Here is a 14,113-nt window from a genome sequence, read left to right as displayed (position 1 = left end):
GGTTCGTGGGTTAGTTATTGGATAATCGAATCAAAACGCTGTTGCAAAAACTGAACAGTACGAAGATGTTTGACAGCAAGAGACTGGAAGGTTCAACAATAACAACAAATACAATAGCCACTCGATGATGGAATCAAGACCCTTCGCAAAAAATGAACAGTTCAAAAGTGTTTAATTGGGGTACACCCGACGTGTTTAATTGGGGTACACCCGATTAGGCGGGACACAATTGCTGGGTCGGGTCACTGGTTTAAATTGAGATTTGTATGAGATTTCAACTAAGCTGACCCAGCGCTTGGGCCCAACCCACTGCCTGGTGGGGATTTTCTCGTGCATACCACCCCTGGTCTGCAAGTGTGATAGAAGAAGAAGAAGAACAACAAGACGAACAAGAAGAACAAGAACAAAAAGAACAACAGCAAGAACAACAACAAGACGAACAGTAATAACAACAAGAACAAGAATATTGGGCGGGGATATTGGGCCTATATATTGGGCGGGGATATAGCTCAGTTGGTAGCGCGCTGGATTTGTATTCAGTTGGACGCTGTCAGCGTGAGTTCGATCCCAGGTTCGGCGGAAATTTATTTCAGAGTCAACTTTGTGTGCAGACTCTCTTCGGTGTCCGAACCCTCCCCCCCGTGTACACTACATTGGGTGTGCACGTTAAAGATCCCACGATTGACAAAAGGGTCTTTCCTGGCAAAATTGCTTAGGCACAGTTAATAATTGTCTACCTATACCCGTGTGACTTGGAATAATAGGCCGCGAAAGGTAAATATGCGCCGAAATGGCTGCAATCTACTGGCCGTATAAAATTTCATCTCACACGGCATCACTGCAGAGCGCCTAGAACTGTACCCACGGAATATGCGCGATATAAGCCTCATTGATTGATTGATTGATTGAAGAACAAGAACATGAAGAACAAGAATAACAAGGACAACAGCAAGAATATAACAACAAGAAAAAGAACAAGAAGAACAAGAAGAAATTGACTTACCAAGCAGTGCTTTCTTGGCGGTCTCGGGTTTGCATTGCTGGTAGTGTTTACCGGACCACACGGCGCCCACTATCAACCAGGCCAGCTCCACCAGACCTAGCACTGAAACACACACACAGAACAATAGTTTGCAAACATACCCAACCACACAGACAACAGGAATATGACTCTAGTTTGAGGAAAAGAAAAGGTGCGGATCTGACGACTTGAGTGATTGATCCTTAACTTTGCACGTCCTTTGAACCCGGGAGGGTCGTCCTTTTGTTCTTTACCTCTTTAAAAAAAAAAAATAAATAAAAAAAAACCACCAGTCTACCTGTTGTGTGTTCTCTCGCTTGTGTCTTCTCCTCCACCGGCTGCACCTTTTGCGAGCTAAGTCTTTTTTTGTGTTTAATTAATGTGTGTTTGCCTATGCACTTAAAAGACCGCTGGGTCGAAATATCTGTAACTGTAACGTATTGTTTTGTCAATAACAAACGTTCCAACAACTTACCTTTCTTGGGTTTTTTTATTCTACTTTTCTTAAAACCTAATCGCGTTCAAGGTATATATATATATATACAAGATGAATACCCGCTTCGCCGGGTACGGCTTCGCCGGGAAGAAGTCGAGCCGAATACCCGGCTGCGCCGGGGACCCGGCTACGCCGGGGACCCGGCTTTGCCGGGTGTACGCCGGCTTTGCCGGCGCACCGCACGAAGGAAGGGAGATAAACGCGCAAAACACTGGAGAAGATAAAGAAGAGTAATACCCGGCTTCGCCGGGACAGTGACCTTCTAAAAATAGTATAACGGGAATATGGATTGAGCGTTGTCGACAGTGACCTTCCAAAAATAGAAACAGGAATATGGATTGACGCCACACGAAGGAAGGGAGATAAACGCAAAAACACTGGAGAAGATAAGGAAGAGTTACTGGGAATGGATCTGGGAAGATGAACAGAAAAACCAAAATCGGTTCAGCGCTGCGCGCTGAGAGCACGTGTTGAAATATCTCATCGACCAGGTTATGTCCGGGGTGTACCTGAATATGGCCACCAAATTTGAAACAGATCCATCGAGAACCTTGGGCGTGCATCGCGAACACACAGACACACACACACACACACACACACACACACACACACACACACACACACACACACACACACACACACACACACACAAGTCGTATATATATATAGATATCCCAAAGGAGAAGGTCCCATGGAACAGACATGTTCTTTACCAGTCAACATTTTAGATATTTTCTAAAAATCCCGATCCCTGGAAAAAAAGTTACAAATATTTTTTGGAGGAGAGGGTGATCCCGGTATAAGAAGGAGAGTTATCCTGGTCAGACTCCCGTTTTTCTCCCCAAAACAGTGCTGGCTGGGTGCGGGTGAGAATGGGGGTTAGTAGGGGGGCGGGGGGAGACAGTGCAACGAGAAAAACATCTATCCGGTAGAATCAATCAAGTCATGCGTATAGCAGTTACTTTATCAACAACCTTTAGGTTTTGGATCTGAGGACGGTTCCTCACCGTAGCGTGTTGGGGGCAAGCTTGGTGGGGATCGATGGGGTGGGTGAGTGTAGGGGGGGTTGGTGGGGTTGGAGAGATTAATAATGATATGTAACAAACCATTAAATCGTGCGTGAAGCAGATACTGCCTGAACTTCCTGGACTTTGGACTGAGAAAGGTTTTCCTTTTGGAAGGTGAAAATAAGGGGGATATGTTGCGGTAAGAGGGAATAAATTTGAGTTGGTTGGCTTCCCCATGGAAAAGTGAGATAACTCTTTGGTTTGGGACTGGGGAAGAGTATGGGTTTGGGGATTAATACCACCACGTAACAACCGATCGATCGTGCGCAAAGCAAATACTCCACAAACGTTTTGGGTTTCGGACTGAAGGATATAGTTTCCCTGGTAGGAGGGAAAGGTTGTGAGTTGTGTATTAATCATTTTGATCCAGAACAGCTCACCCGTTCCTTTGTATTATTACAGGTATATAGATCTATACACCATAGGAAGATGGTTAGGTCGGAAGCCGGAGAAGGAAGGACAAGCCAATTCACACAAGCAGACCAGCCAATCCTTCTGAAGCTTTAAAAGTAGAAATTTAGTTGTGGGTTTTTTTTCAGCGTAGCAAAAGGGTGTTTTAGGTGTAGCATTTTCTCAACTATATTCCCAAATCCGCATGTATGCCATCTTGCACAAGAATAGACATTTTAAATAAAGTTTCATTAGAATGCAGGTTCATAAAATGCCCACTAGATATTATCTGCGGCGCCACTTTTCAGGGTAGATAATGTTTCATGATAATTTTTGTGGCCGCCAATCGGAGTGGGAAGCACAAAAGAGTGCCAGGACTCACACAAAAACTTGATGGAACTGTTGCATGCTTGAGATTGTTTGTTTGATTGGCTAAGCAATTGCTCTTAGCTTAAAAAGGTAGCAGTTGGCAGCTCTGCGTGACGAAACTCACCGAGACGAGTGTACAGGAGGTACTCCATGGCCTTCCTGGGTTCTGGACTGAGGATGGACCCTCGCAGGCTGACCACCACCACCGCCACCTCCACCACCACGCACACGCCAAGAATGATGACGTAGCCGAAAATGTGGTCCCTGAGGTCCATCGTGCATTTGGATCCCTCGTCAAAAGAGATGAGTCCTCGGATGAGTGCCAGAACCAGTATCCTGCAAAGATGGACACAGAAAGCATCAGCAAGGATTTCTTCTTCTTCTGCGTTAACGGGCTGAAACTCCCACGTACACTCGTGTTTTTTGCACGGGTGGAATTTTTACGGTCTTATTCTGCCATTTAGGCAGCCATACGCCGCTTTCGGAGGATCACGCATCCTGGGTATTTTCGTGTTTCTATAACCCATCAAACTCTTACATGGATTTACAGAATCTTTTCTGTGCGCACTTGGGTCTTGTGCTTGCGTGTACACACGAAAGGAGATAAGGCATTTGCAGGTTTGCACATAGCTAGATTGACTTGGGAGATCGGAAAAATCTACACACACACACACACACACACACACACACACACACACACACACACACACATCTGCGTCACTATTCCCTCCCGCCCTCCAACCCAGTCCAGCCCATCCATACGCCTCTTACATTTAAAAGTACACGTGTGTTCACTACTGGCGTCTAGAACGCGATTAACTGTCAGTCTTGTGGCACGCCTTTAGGCTGTTACTGTCTCCACCATTGTTTTCTAACGGGGGAGATTCGATTAAGGCTGATAGTTCCAACACTGGCCCACTGATTTCGTAGAAAGGTGGCAGAGGCAGAGGGAAAAAGAGGGAGAAAGAGTACACGCAGGCAGGCAGGCTGAGTGATTTAAAGGTTCATTAGATGTCATAAGTGTGTGTGTGTGTGTGTGTGTGTGTGTGTGTGTGTGTGTGTGTGTGTGTGTGTGCGTGTGTGTGTGTGAGTATGTGTGTGTGTGTGAGTATGTGTGTGTGTGTGTGTGTGTGTGTGTGTGTGTGTGTGTGTGCGAGTGTGTGTGTGTGTATGTGTGTGTATAAATGTGCGTTCGTGTGTCCGTGCGTGCCGTCGTGCGTGTGTGAAAGTGCGTGCATGCGTCTCTGCTTGCGTAGGTGCGTGCATGCAGTACACTCAGTTTTATTTTTAATTTGTCAAACTGCGAAAGCTCGACGGTTTCAGCTATGCAAATATCGTTTTCAGAGTTTTTTCCTCATATAATTCTGACTACTTCAATCATCACAATTAGGTCACGCTGGCAATTGTTTTCTTCTGAACATTTATTTAGAGCACTTTCGTCGTAATTGTTTGACAAAATCTGGAGCCATTACACGTAAGAAAATGCAAAAACTCGACACCTCTGTAAAAGTTTCCATGTGACTTATTTTTTTGTTTGTTAAACAATGGTGGCCAGGCCGAAACTTTCATGCCTGTAAGCCTAATTCGGGGTTTTAGATTTCCGTGGCAAAACTTGTCTCTTCCTGATCATCGTCTTCTGACACGACAAAATAGAATCCATCATGTCCATAACGCCCCCCTTAGGGACCGACCAAACGTGGTCGTTATAGACAGGTGATCGCTAAGGAAAGTTGAATCACATGAAGTGTTTTGTTTGTTTGCTTGACGCCCAGCCGACCACAAAGGGCCATATCAGGGCGGTGCTGCTTTGACATATAACGTGCGCCACACACAAGACAGAAGTCGCAGCACAGGCTTCATGTCTCACCCAGTCACATTATTCTGACACCGGACCAACCAGTCCTAGCACTAACCCCATAATGCCAGACGCCAGGCGGAACCGCCACTAGATTACCAATTTTAAAGTCTTAGGTATGACCCGGCCGGGGTTCGAACCCACGACCTCCCTCCCGATCACGGGGCGGACGCCTTACCACTAGGCCAACCGTGCCGGTCACATGAAGTGGTATCTTCCAATTGACCGTTAGCTCGACGTGTTAGTTAAAAGAGGAATGTTATCAGTAATGTGCGACGCATGATGTTGAACATACATCTGACTTACTGTGAGATTTGTTTCTGTTTGTGAGGCAGGCACATTTCTGTTTTTAAACATATATAATACCATCATTGTTTTTGAGCTTGTTCTTTCAAACCTCTGCTTTTCGTGTACCACTTCTGCCTGTGAGGTTGTGACAATTAATCACCGCAGTACGAGCGCTGGGAAGTCTGGAACTCGCTTATAACGATTTACACCTGTCCGGCGTTGGCTCCAAAACACAGCGGTTGCGGAGAATACGGTCGACTGCTCAAGTCCGGCGCCGAGACAAAGACGAACTCATTTTTCTCGTCCCAGAATACAGGTGCAACGACCCTGTTTTGTAATACCAGTTCGTCATCCGTGGGACCGTTCCGTAGGGACAGGACGGGTTTTACATCGGCGGTCTGCGGCGAAAAAAGAGAGAAATTTTTCATGTCTCGGTCCCGTATCGAGAAATGTGTCGGTCTCCCCGCAACCTCCACAATCACCGGAAACGAACAACACGTTAAGCAACGGCTAATGTTTATAACGTGGCCATGTGTTGCCAGTTAAAAGCCTGCACACTGTTCCCCTCATCGCCTTAACTAGCAGGTTAAGTGCTCGCATTGCCACACGTTATTCGAATAAAAGTGTGTGTCGCCTGAATAGCTATACTTTTCGTGCGTGTAAGGGAAAAGAAATGGAGGGGGGGGGGGGCTACAGAGAGAGAGAGAGAGAGAGAGAGAGAGAGAGACAGAGAGACAGAGAGAGAGAGACAGAGACAGAGACAGAGACAGAGAGACTAGTCAGAGACAGAGAGAGAGAGAGAGAGAGAGAGAGAGAGAGAGACAGAGAGAGAGAGACAGAGACAGAGACAGAGAGAGAGAGACTAGTCAGAGACACAGAGAGAGAGAGAGAGAGAGAGAGAGAGACAGAGAGACAGAGAGAGAGAGACAGAGAGACAGAGACAGAGAGACTAGTCAGAGACAGAGAGAGAGAGAGAGAGAGAGAGAGAGAGAGAGAGAGAGAGAGAGAGAGAGAGAGAGAGAGAGAGGGTGGGGGCAGGTTGGCCCGGGAGACCGTGACAGGAAGAGCCGGGTGAAATTTGTCAACAGTGTGATTTTCTGAGGAAATGAATTAGACCTAACACGCCATCGTCTACATGCGCTGAAAATAAAGTCTTACTGATTGTTCAACTTTTCGGGACTGAGCGTATAACTGAACAGATCATCTGCGACGTCCCATAAGGCCCACTATAGGACCCGAGATGGTGGTAATTTGAAAGCCGGAACGAACAAACGGACGCCTACTCACTCTCCTTCCGGGCCGGTCATTACAATTACAGAAAGTGTTCAGCAAATAGTGTGAATTCCGGTCTTCTCCAAATCAACTTAGATCGAGACTTGCTTTCCAGCTTTTTAAAGGAAGAGTGATCATAAACCACGGAACACAGGCCCGTCGGCTACAACACAGTAACAGATCTGCCAATTGTCACAATCTCTTGCCAAAAACTACCCCAAGCAAAATTCCGAACGGTAGTATTATTATAGTATAAGTTAGAAAAAACGAAACATTTCTAGAATCCTGATACTAATTTGATTAAAGCCAACGCCTTAAGATTAAGTTAATCTTATTTAGATTGTTTGGGTTGGATTTTTTATTAAGAATTAATTTAACGAAAAGGCCAATGGTGGCTTTTACAAAATGTGACCCTCCACCACGAAATGAGTCGCATGTCACCTCGCTCGGTTCTGCGCTAGGGAGTGCCTGATAACAGTGTGAGGGTCACCTTAGTCACAGGCTTATAACTCAAACAGTTTTCGCTCTTTTCTAAAACGCTTTTCACCACTGAATAGAGCATGAAAAACTCTTGAGGAAAATGTAAAAATATGAAAATCATGCAAAGGTGACATGCGACTCATTCCGTGGTGGAGGGTCACAAATGACATAACAAAAATCCCACTGGACACAGATAGCTCCCAGGATGTCCTTTTTAGTCTGTGTCAAAGTGGAAGAATTGTTTTATCCCATGTAAAAGCCTGGCCAGATCTGAGACGATGAGCCCAACTGTTTCTTTCTTTCTTTATTTATTTGGTGTTTAACGTCGTTTTCAACCACAAAGGTTATATCGCGACGGGGAAAGGGGGGAGATGGGATAGAGCCACTTGTCAATTGTTTCTTGTTCACAAAAGCACTAATCAAAAATTTGCTCCAGGGGCTTGCAACGTAGTACAATATATGACCTTACTGGGAGAATGCAAGTTTCCAGTACAAAGGACTTAACATTTCTTACATACTGCTTGACTAAAATCTTTACAAACATTGACTATATTCTATACAAGAAACACTTAACAAGGGTAAACGGAGAAACAGAATCCGTTAGTCGCCTCTTACGACATGCTGGGGAGCATCGGGTAAATTCTTCCCCCTAACCCGCGGGGGGTCCCAACTGTTTACACAATCATGTGCCTTCATCCTGACAACAAGGCCAGACAATACAGACGGCGTGTACAAATAAATGCTTCTTGTATTTCTTGGTAATCAGTGCGTTCGCATTGCATCGTCTGAGTACAATGATGTCGCCTTTCTCTTTATTCGTGATTTACAAGATGGGAAGGAAGGTATATTATATGTAACCTGACGAAAAGGCCACACAGACAGACGGCGTGTACAAATCAATGCTTCTTGTATTTCTTGTTAATCAATGCTTCTATGTTGATTCGCCTAAGCACAACGACGACACTTTTTGCTTCATTATTGATTGACAAGATGATTAACACTGGGAAGGAAGGTATAATGTATTTAACCTGACGACAAGGCCTGACAGACAGACCGCTCCTTCTTCACTTGTCACTTTCTGGGCCTACATGTGATTCACAAGATTGTTTACACGGGAAGAAATGAAGGTATCTTTAACTTTAACCTGACGACGAGGCCTTACAAAAAAGACGACGAGAACAAATCAATGCTTCTTGCGTTACCCGATAATCAGTGCGTCGGTATGGTGTCGCCTGGGGATAATGATATCGCTTTTCTCTTTATTCGTGATTAACAAGACGATTAACACTGGGACGGAAGGCATATATTTTACCCGACGACAAGGCCTGACAGACAGATTAGGTGGGCGGCGAGGGGGGGGGGGGGGGGTGGGGGGCACAGACCACTCAATACCTATTGCATTTCACGGTAAAAAGTGCGTCCGTACTGCGTCAGATGAGCATAATGTTGTCTGTCACTTTTCCCGTTATTCATGATTCACAAAACGGCAATAAATGTGTCTTTAATTGTAACCTGACGACGAGGCCAAACACACAGACGACGTGTACAAATCCATGCTCCTTAAATTACACGGTAATCAATGCGTCTGATGAGCATAATGTTGTCTGTCACTTTTCCCTTTATTCGTGGTTCACAAGACGGTTTACATAGCAATACATGTCTCTAACAGTAACCTGACAACGAGGTCAAACAAACAGACGACGTGTACAAATCAATGCTCCTTGAATTACAAGGTAATTAATGCGTCTGATGAGCATAATGTTCTCTGCCAATTTCCCCTTTATTAGTGGTTCACAAGACGGTTTACACGGCAATAAATGTGTCTTTAACTGTAACCTGACGACGAGGTCAAACAAACAGACGGCGTGTAAAAATCTATGCTCCTTACCTTACACGGTATTAATCAATGCGTCCGTACTGCGTAAGTAGAGCATAATACTGCCTCTCATTTTCCCTTTATTCGTGATTCATAAGATGAATTACAAGGGAAAGAGCGTATCTTGAACAAGACAGACAGATGACGTGTACAAATCCATTATTCTGTCATTAAGTAGTAATGATTGCTTCTGTACTGTGGTGGCTGAGTACAATGCTTTTTGTCACTTCCCCTCTTTTGTCACCCAAACACAATTGTAAAAAGCAATGCTTCTTGCATTACCTAATGAGTGCTTCGGTAATGTGGTGGCTGAGTACAATGCTGTCTGTCACTTTCCCCTCTTTTGTCACCCAAAGACAGGCTGACAGTTATGATCACTAGCAGTATCATGCTTCCATCGTGGAGCTTACTGCGACATGATGGCACTTAGCATTGAGGTGTGCATGTCACAGGTGTGTGCAGCAACAGGTCAGAAGTTGTAGGGACAAACTGTTGGCATTCTAGTCCACCGTTTGTTTATTCATTTATTTATTCGAATTCTGCAACACAGCGTGCTAATTTCGGATCAACTCCTTCACCACCGCTGGACAACCTATTCTCAATCATAATTCCCTGCATAAGGTTGCTTCAAATTCCTTTAGTTTTTGCAACCTCCTAGCGCAAACGCGCGCACAGACAGACAGACAGACACACACGCACTCACACACACACACACACACACACACACACACACACACACACACACACACACACACACACACACACACACACACACACACACACACACACACACACACTTACTCGACAACAAATGTCAAATTAGCGTTTAAGAGAACGCTCATAAGCCTAGCTTGTTGTGCTCCATGTTCCTTATTTCATGTATGCGGCAATATTCCAATGAAATTTACTGAATAAACTTGTTTAAACCAAATTAGCGAATTCTACCACATAGCGGGCCAATTTCTGACCGACCCCCATAACCATCATTACTAACACCAAACTATTCCCGGTCATAATAATTCGCCTCGTCCTGTTACTTCTAATTCTATTTACAACCTCCTGGCTCTCTGCGTGCGCTCGGTAATAATGATAATTTCAATGTCGGCTTGTGACAGGGAGCTCAGCTGTCATTTGCATGTTACGCACGCTTGCCAAGTCGTCCGTGACAAAAGCTAGTATCGATCCAGCTGAATGATTTATACGCATTAGCAGCAGAATACATCGCCTTGCGTTTCCCTGTTGTTGCGCAGTGCTAGCCCTGCGAGCCGAATCGTTAAAAACATGATACATGGCGACAAAAGACAATGTCAGATGAGCTGCACTACAGTCTGTAACAGTTTCCTAACACGCACGCACGTCCACACACACACACACACACACACACACACACACACACACACACACACACACACACACAGATTGCTAAATAATAAAACTAGCTTCATGCAGGTCATAGCAATCGGTCGAATTGAGCGGACAAATGTATCGTTCTTTACATCGTTTTTACGCTTTGCACGTCATAACCGTCCCTTAAGTGTAACTTTTCGCTTGAGAGCACTCCGATAAGCTTGGTTTGCTGTGCTCCATTCCTATGGTTACATACATGTACGCGGCATTATACATTGCCAACAAATATTTAATTGAATCAGTCGTTCAAAACAAACGGAGATAATTACGAAGACTTACAACAACTGACACACGGTGACAAAAGAGGTTTGTAACAGGTTTTTTTTCACAACTAGAACGACGGACTGTTAAATACCAAAAGCAGCTTTGTGAAATAGAGAAAAGTCAAATGAACAGTAAGATAAAAAGGACTGATACATTATGTTAAGTGATCCCCATTAGTCTACCTCAGTTTTCATCCAAACAAATCGGACAGAAACAGTGAACACTCAAGGTAATAAAAAGATCAAAAGTAAAAAAAAAATACTGCCACGTTTCCTTACACGCCGGAAGTCCATTAGTCTGTCTCAGTTTTCTACCAAATGACCGGCTGCTAAATATCAAAAACAGCTTCATGATGGAACGGTCAAACAGAGAGAGAGAGAGAGAGAGAGAGAGAGAGAGAGAGAGAGAGAGAGAGAGAGAGAGAGAGAGAGAGAGAGAGAGAGAGAGAGAGAGAGAGAGAGAGAGAGAGAGAGAGAGAGAGAGAGATAACAGTAACTGACACACTTCGTTAAGTGAGCCCCATCTGTCTAAATAAGATTTATGAAATAGAGAATAGTCAAACGGGGCTAGAAATTAAAAGTAACAATTACTGACACGTTTTGTTAAATGTTATATATCATTCTGTTCTGTTTTTACCTAAAAGACAAACTTCTAAATATCAATAGCAGATTCATGAAATAGAGAACGGTCAAACTGGGAGAGAGGAAACAGAAAGTAACAATCACTCACAGAGTTAGCTTAGGTGATACACAATATACTCTGTTTCCGTTTTCACCAAAACAACAGACAGCTTACATATATATATATCAAAGCAACTTTAATTCTATAAAACAGAGAACAGTCAGACGCAAGGGGAAACAGCTGAAAAGTAACACTTACTGGCACATTTTTGATAAAGTGTCTGTGCCAGCTTTCACCAAAACAACAGACCACTAATATTAAAGGAGGTTATTCGACATCTACATTACAGCCTGCGACCGCTTTCGCCTCAAATAATAGTCTGCTAGATGCCTAAAGCACGTTTATGAAGCGTACAAAGCAGTCGATAAATGGTTATAAGAAAAATCTCCGGTTTCACTAGCTCTTGAAAAGATTTCCCGCGGGAACATGATGCCAATAGCTAGACAGCAGACACGCATAATCCGTGACATGATGATCTTTCGCTTTAGGTTATGGTTCACTGCAATTTGTATAGCTATAAAATGTTCAGAATAATGTACAAGAAAATGACGGCCTGACATCGTATCGTAGTACAAGCAAATCATTTTATATAGCTATTCTGATGAACACGTGGGGGAATTCGGGGGCTGTGATTGGATGGTCTCTTCCGATCATCAAAGCATAATGCTACGGAAGTCGGCCATTTTTCTCAATATCCAAAAGCATATTGTCAATAACAAAGACGCATGGTTCCGGTTTACCCACCTGTATCACACGATGATCGACACTGAACAGCATACACTGACAACTTGAAATTCTTCTCGGGAATGTTTTTCAGCTTTACAAATGTCGATAGCATACCCTTTTCTGCTAACTTCCCGATGAAACAGGACTAAACCTATTATTTTCTGTCCCTAAACACCACAAAATGCCCAAAGTCGAAAGATGTAGTACAAACAGGGGAGTACAACGGAACAGCCGTTTTTGTGTGCCTGTGAGCTTAGTTCACAGTTGCCGACTGACACAAATTTTCGCATTCGGCTTTTCTTATCTCGTAACTCCACACTAAATACCCCACTTCCCCTCTGAAGTATTGATGTACAACCCATGGCACTAACATTCATGTAGTCGTTTATAACTGAGGTTGAAAAATTCGCTTCATGACGAGACAAGTATAAAATGCCATTCACCCAAACTGGAAACGTCGCTGCCGTCTGCTCGCTTTGTACGGATTAGCTGTTCTCTTTTCCTCCCCTTGTTGCATCCTAGTTCTTCAGTTGTTTCTAGTTTTCCGTTGATGTTGTGGTTTGGTCTTCTTCATAAGTAGTCTTGTTCAAAATTAAAAAAACTCAAACTTCTTTTTGTTGTATACGAATGAACTAATAAAGAGCTGTTTAACAGCTGTGTTGTCAAATCGAATTTTTTTCCAAAGTCAGTGTGGCGCCTGCGCAAAACTAATGCGCATAAGAAACGGCGTCTGCTATCAAAACCTGAGATCAACGCATCGACGCAAAAACTGTCATTTTGTAAGTTTGGAACAACAAATAAAGGTCAGAACAGCTATATAATCGCTATTGTATTTTCAGCGTAGCAATAGGGTCCGATATTTAGACTCGAACAAGTATAATGCGACTCGTCTTCGACTCGTCGGCATTATACTTGTCTGGTCTAAATATCGGACCCTATTGCTACGCTCAAAACACAATAGCTGTTAATATAGATGATGATCTGTTTGTGCTACGATTAAATAAATTGGACTCCCTCTGTGTTAGTAAGTACCAGGGGTCGCATGCATCAAGTGATCCCAGAAAACTGTACCAAGAGGAAAATAAGATTGTACACGACAACAATGAGAAACTGTAAACAAAATAAAATTGTGTTTACCTCATAACATAAGGTTTGCCAACGATGTTTGACATCCACACACACACAAATCAAAAACATTCGTGGTTCATGACAGTAAAGTTTATCAAACGCTATTCTACAACATTATTCGAATACAGGTGTATTTCTGATTTTTATGCAACTGTCCACACAACTGCTACAAGTACCGAATTCGATATAGCATAACAACAGTATATTCCAATGTATGATTAAGGATCTCGATAGACACACTAAATGTAACGTAGTCACTGCACGATTTGACTTGTTTCGAACGACCTGGATGACAGAATGACCAGTTATTTTTAGTGTGGTGTTCAGTTGATGTTGTTGACTAAGAAAGATAGAACGCGTACGAATACGGTATTTTGTCATGTATTGTTGTTTTAAAAGACAAACATTAGGGTGTTTTAAACGTTGTTCAGCATCGTTTGTTCTAATCTCATTTTGTCTCACACACACACACACACACACACACACACACACACACACACACACACACACACACACACACACACACACACACACACACTAACACACTTTCTTTCTTTCTTTATTTGGTGTTTAACGTCGTTTCACTAACACACACTAACACACACACATACAGACACTCTAAAACACAAAGGAAAGAATGTTCGTCTTCATGTTGTTCAGCAACTCTTGATATGTTATAAGACATTACAATCTCGTTTTGTCCAAAAAGAGTTCATTACACCAGGTGCTCTTGTGCACTGCCAATTACACACATTTATAGTAAAGCCGGCTGTCAACTAATCCATCTCGCACT

At 43.4% G+C, this 14,113-nt stretch overlaps 1 protein-coding gene across 3 annotated transcripts in view; it reads right to left on the bottom strand.

Annotated features, from left to right (window-relative positions):
- LOC138962446 (diacylglycerol lipase-alpha-like) overlaps window positions 1–14,113 on the bottom strand; it is a 115,235-nt gene that overhangs the window by 80,921 nt on the left and 20,201 nt on the right. For all 3 annotated transcript variants that reach the window (XM_070334256.1, XM_070334257.1, XM_070334258.1), the window contains exons 2-3: window positions 3,468–3,679; window positions 1,004–1,105 (exon numbers count right to left, since the gene is read on the bottom strand). In XM_070334256.1, coding sequence (XP_070190357.1) covers window positions 1,004–1,105; window positions 3,468–3,679 — 314 coding nt within the window. The remainder of the gene's footprint in view (window positions 1–1,003; window positions 1,106–3,467; window positions 3,680–14,113) is intronic.

This window comes from Littorina saxatilis, linkage group LG3 (genome assembly GCF_037325665.1).
Source record: "Littorina saxatilis isolate snail1 linkage group LG3, US_GU_Lsax_2.0, whole genome shotgun sequence".
In the NCBI taxonomy this organism is placed as follows: domain Eukaryota; kingdom Metazoa; phylum Mollusca; class Gastropoda; order Littorinimorpha; family Littorinidae; genus Littorina; species Littorina saxatilis.
Note: the sequence above shows the minus strand (reverse complement) of the source record. Positions and strands in the feature narration are given on the sequence as shown.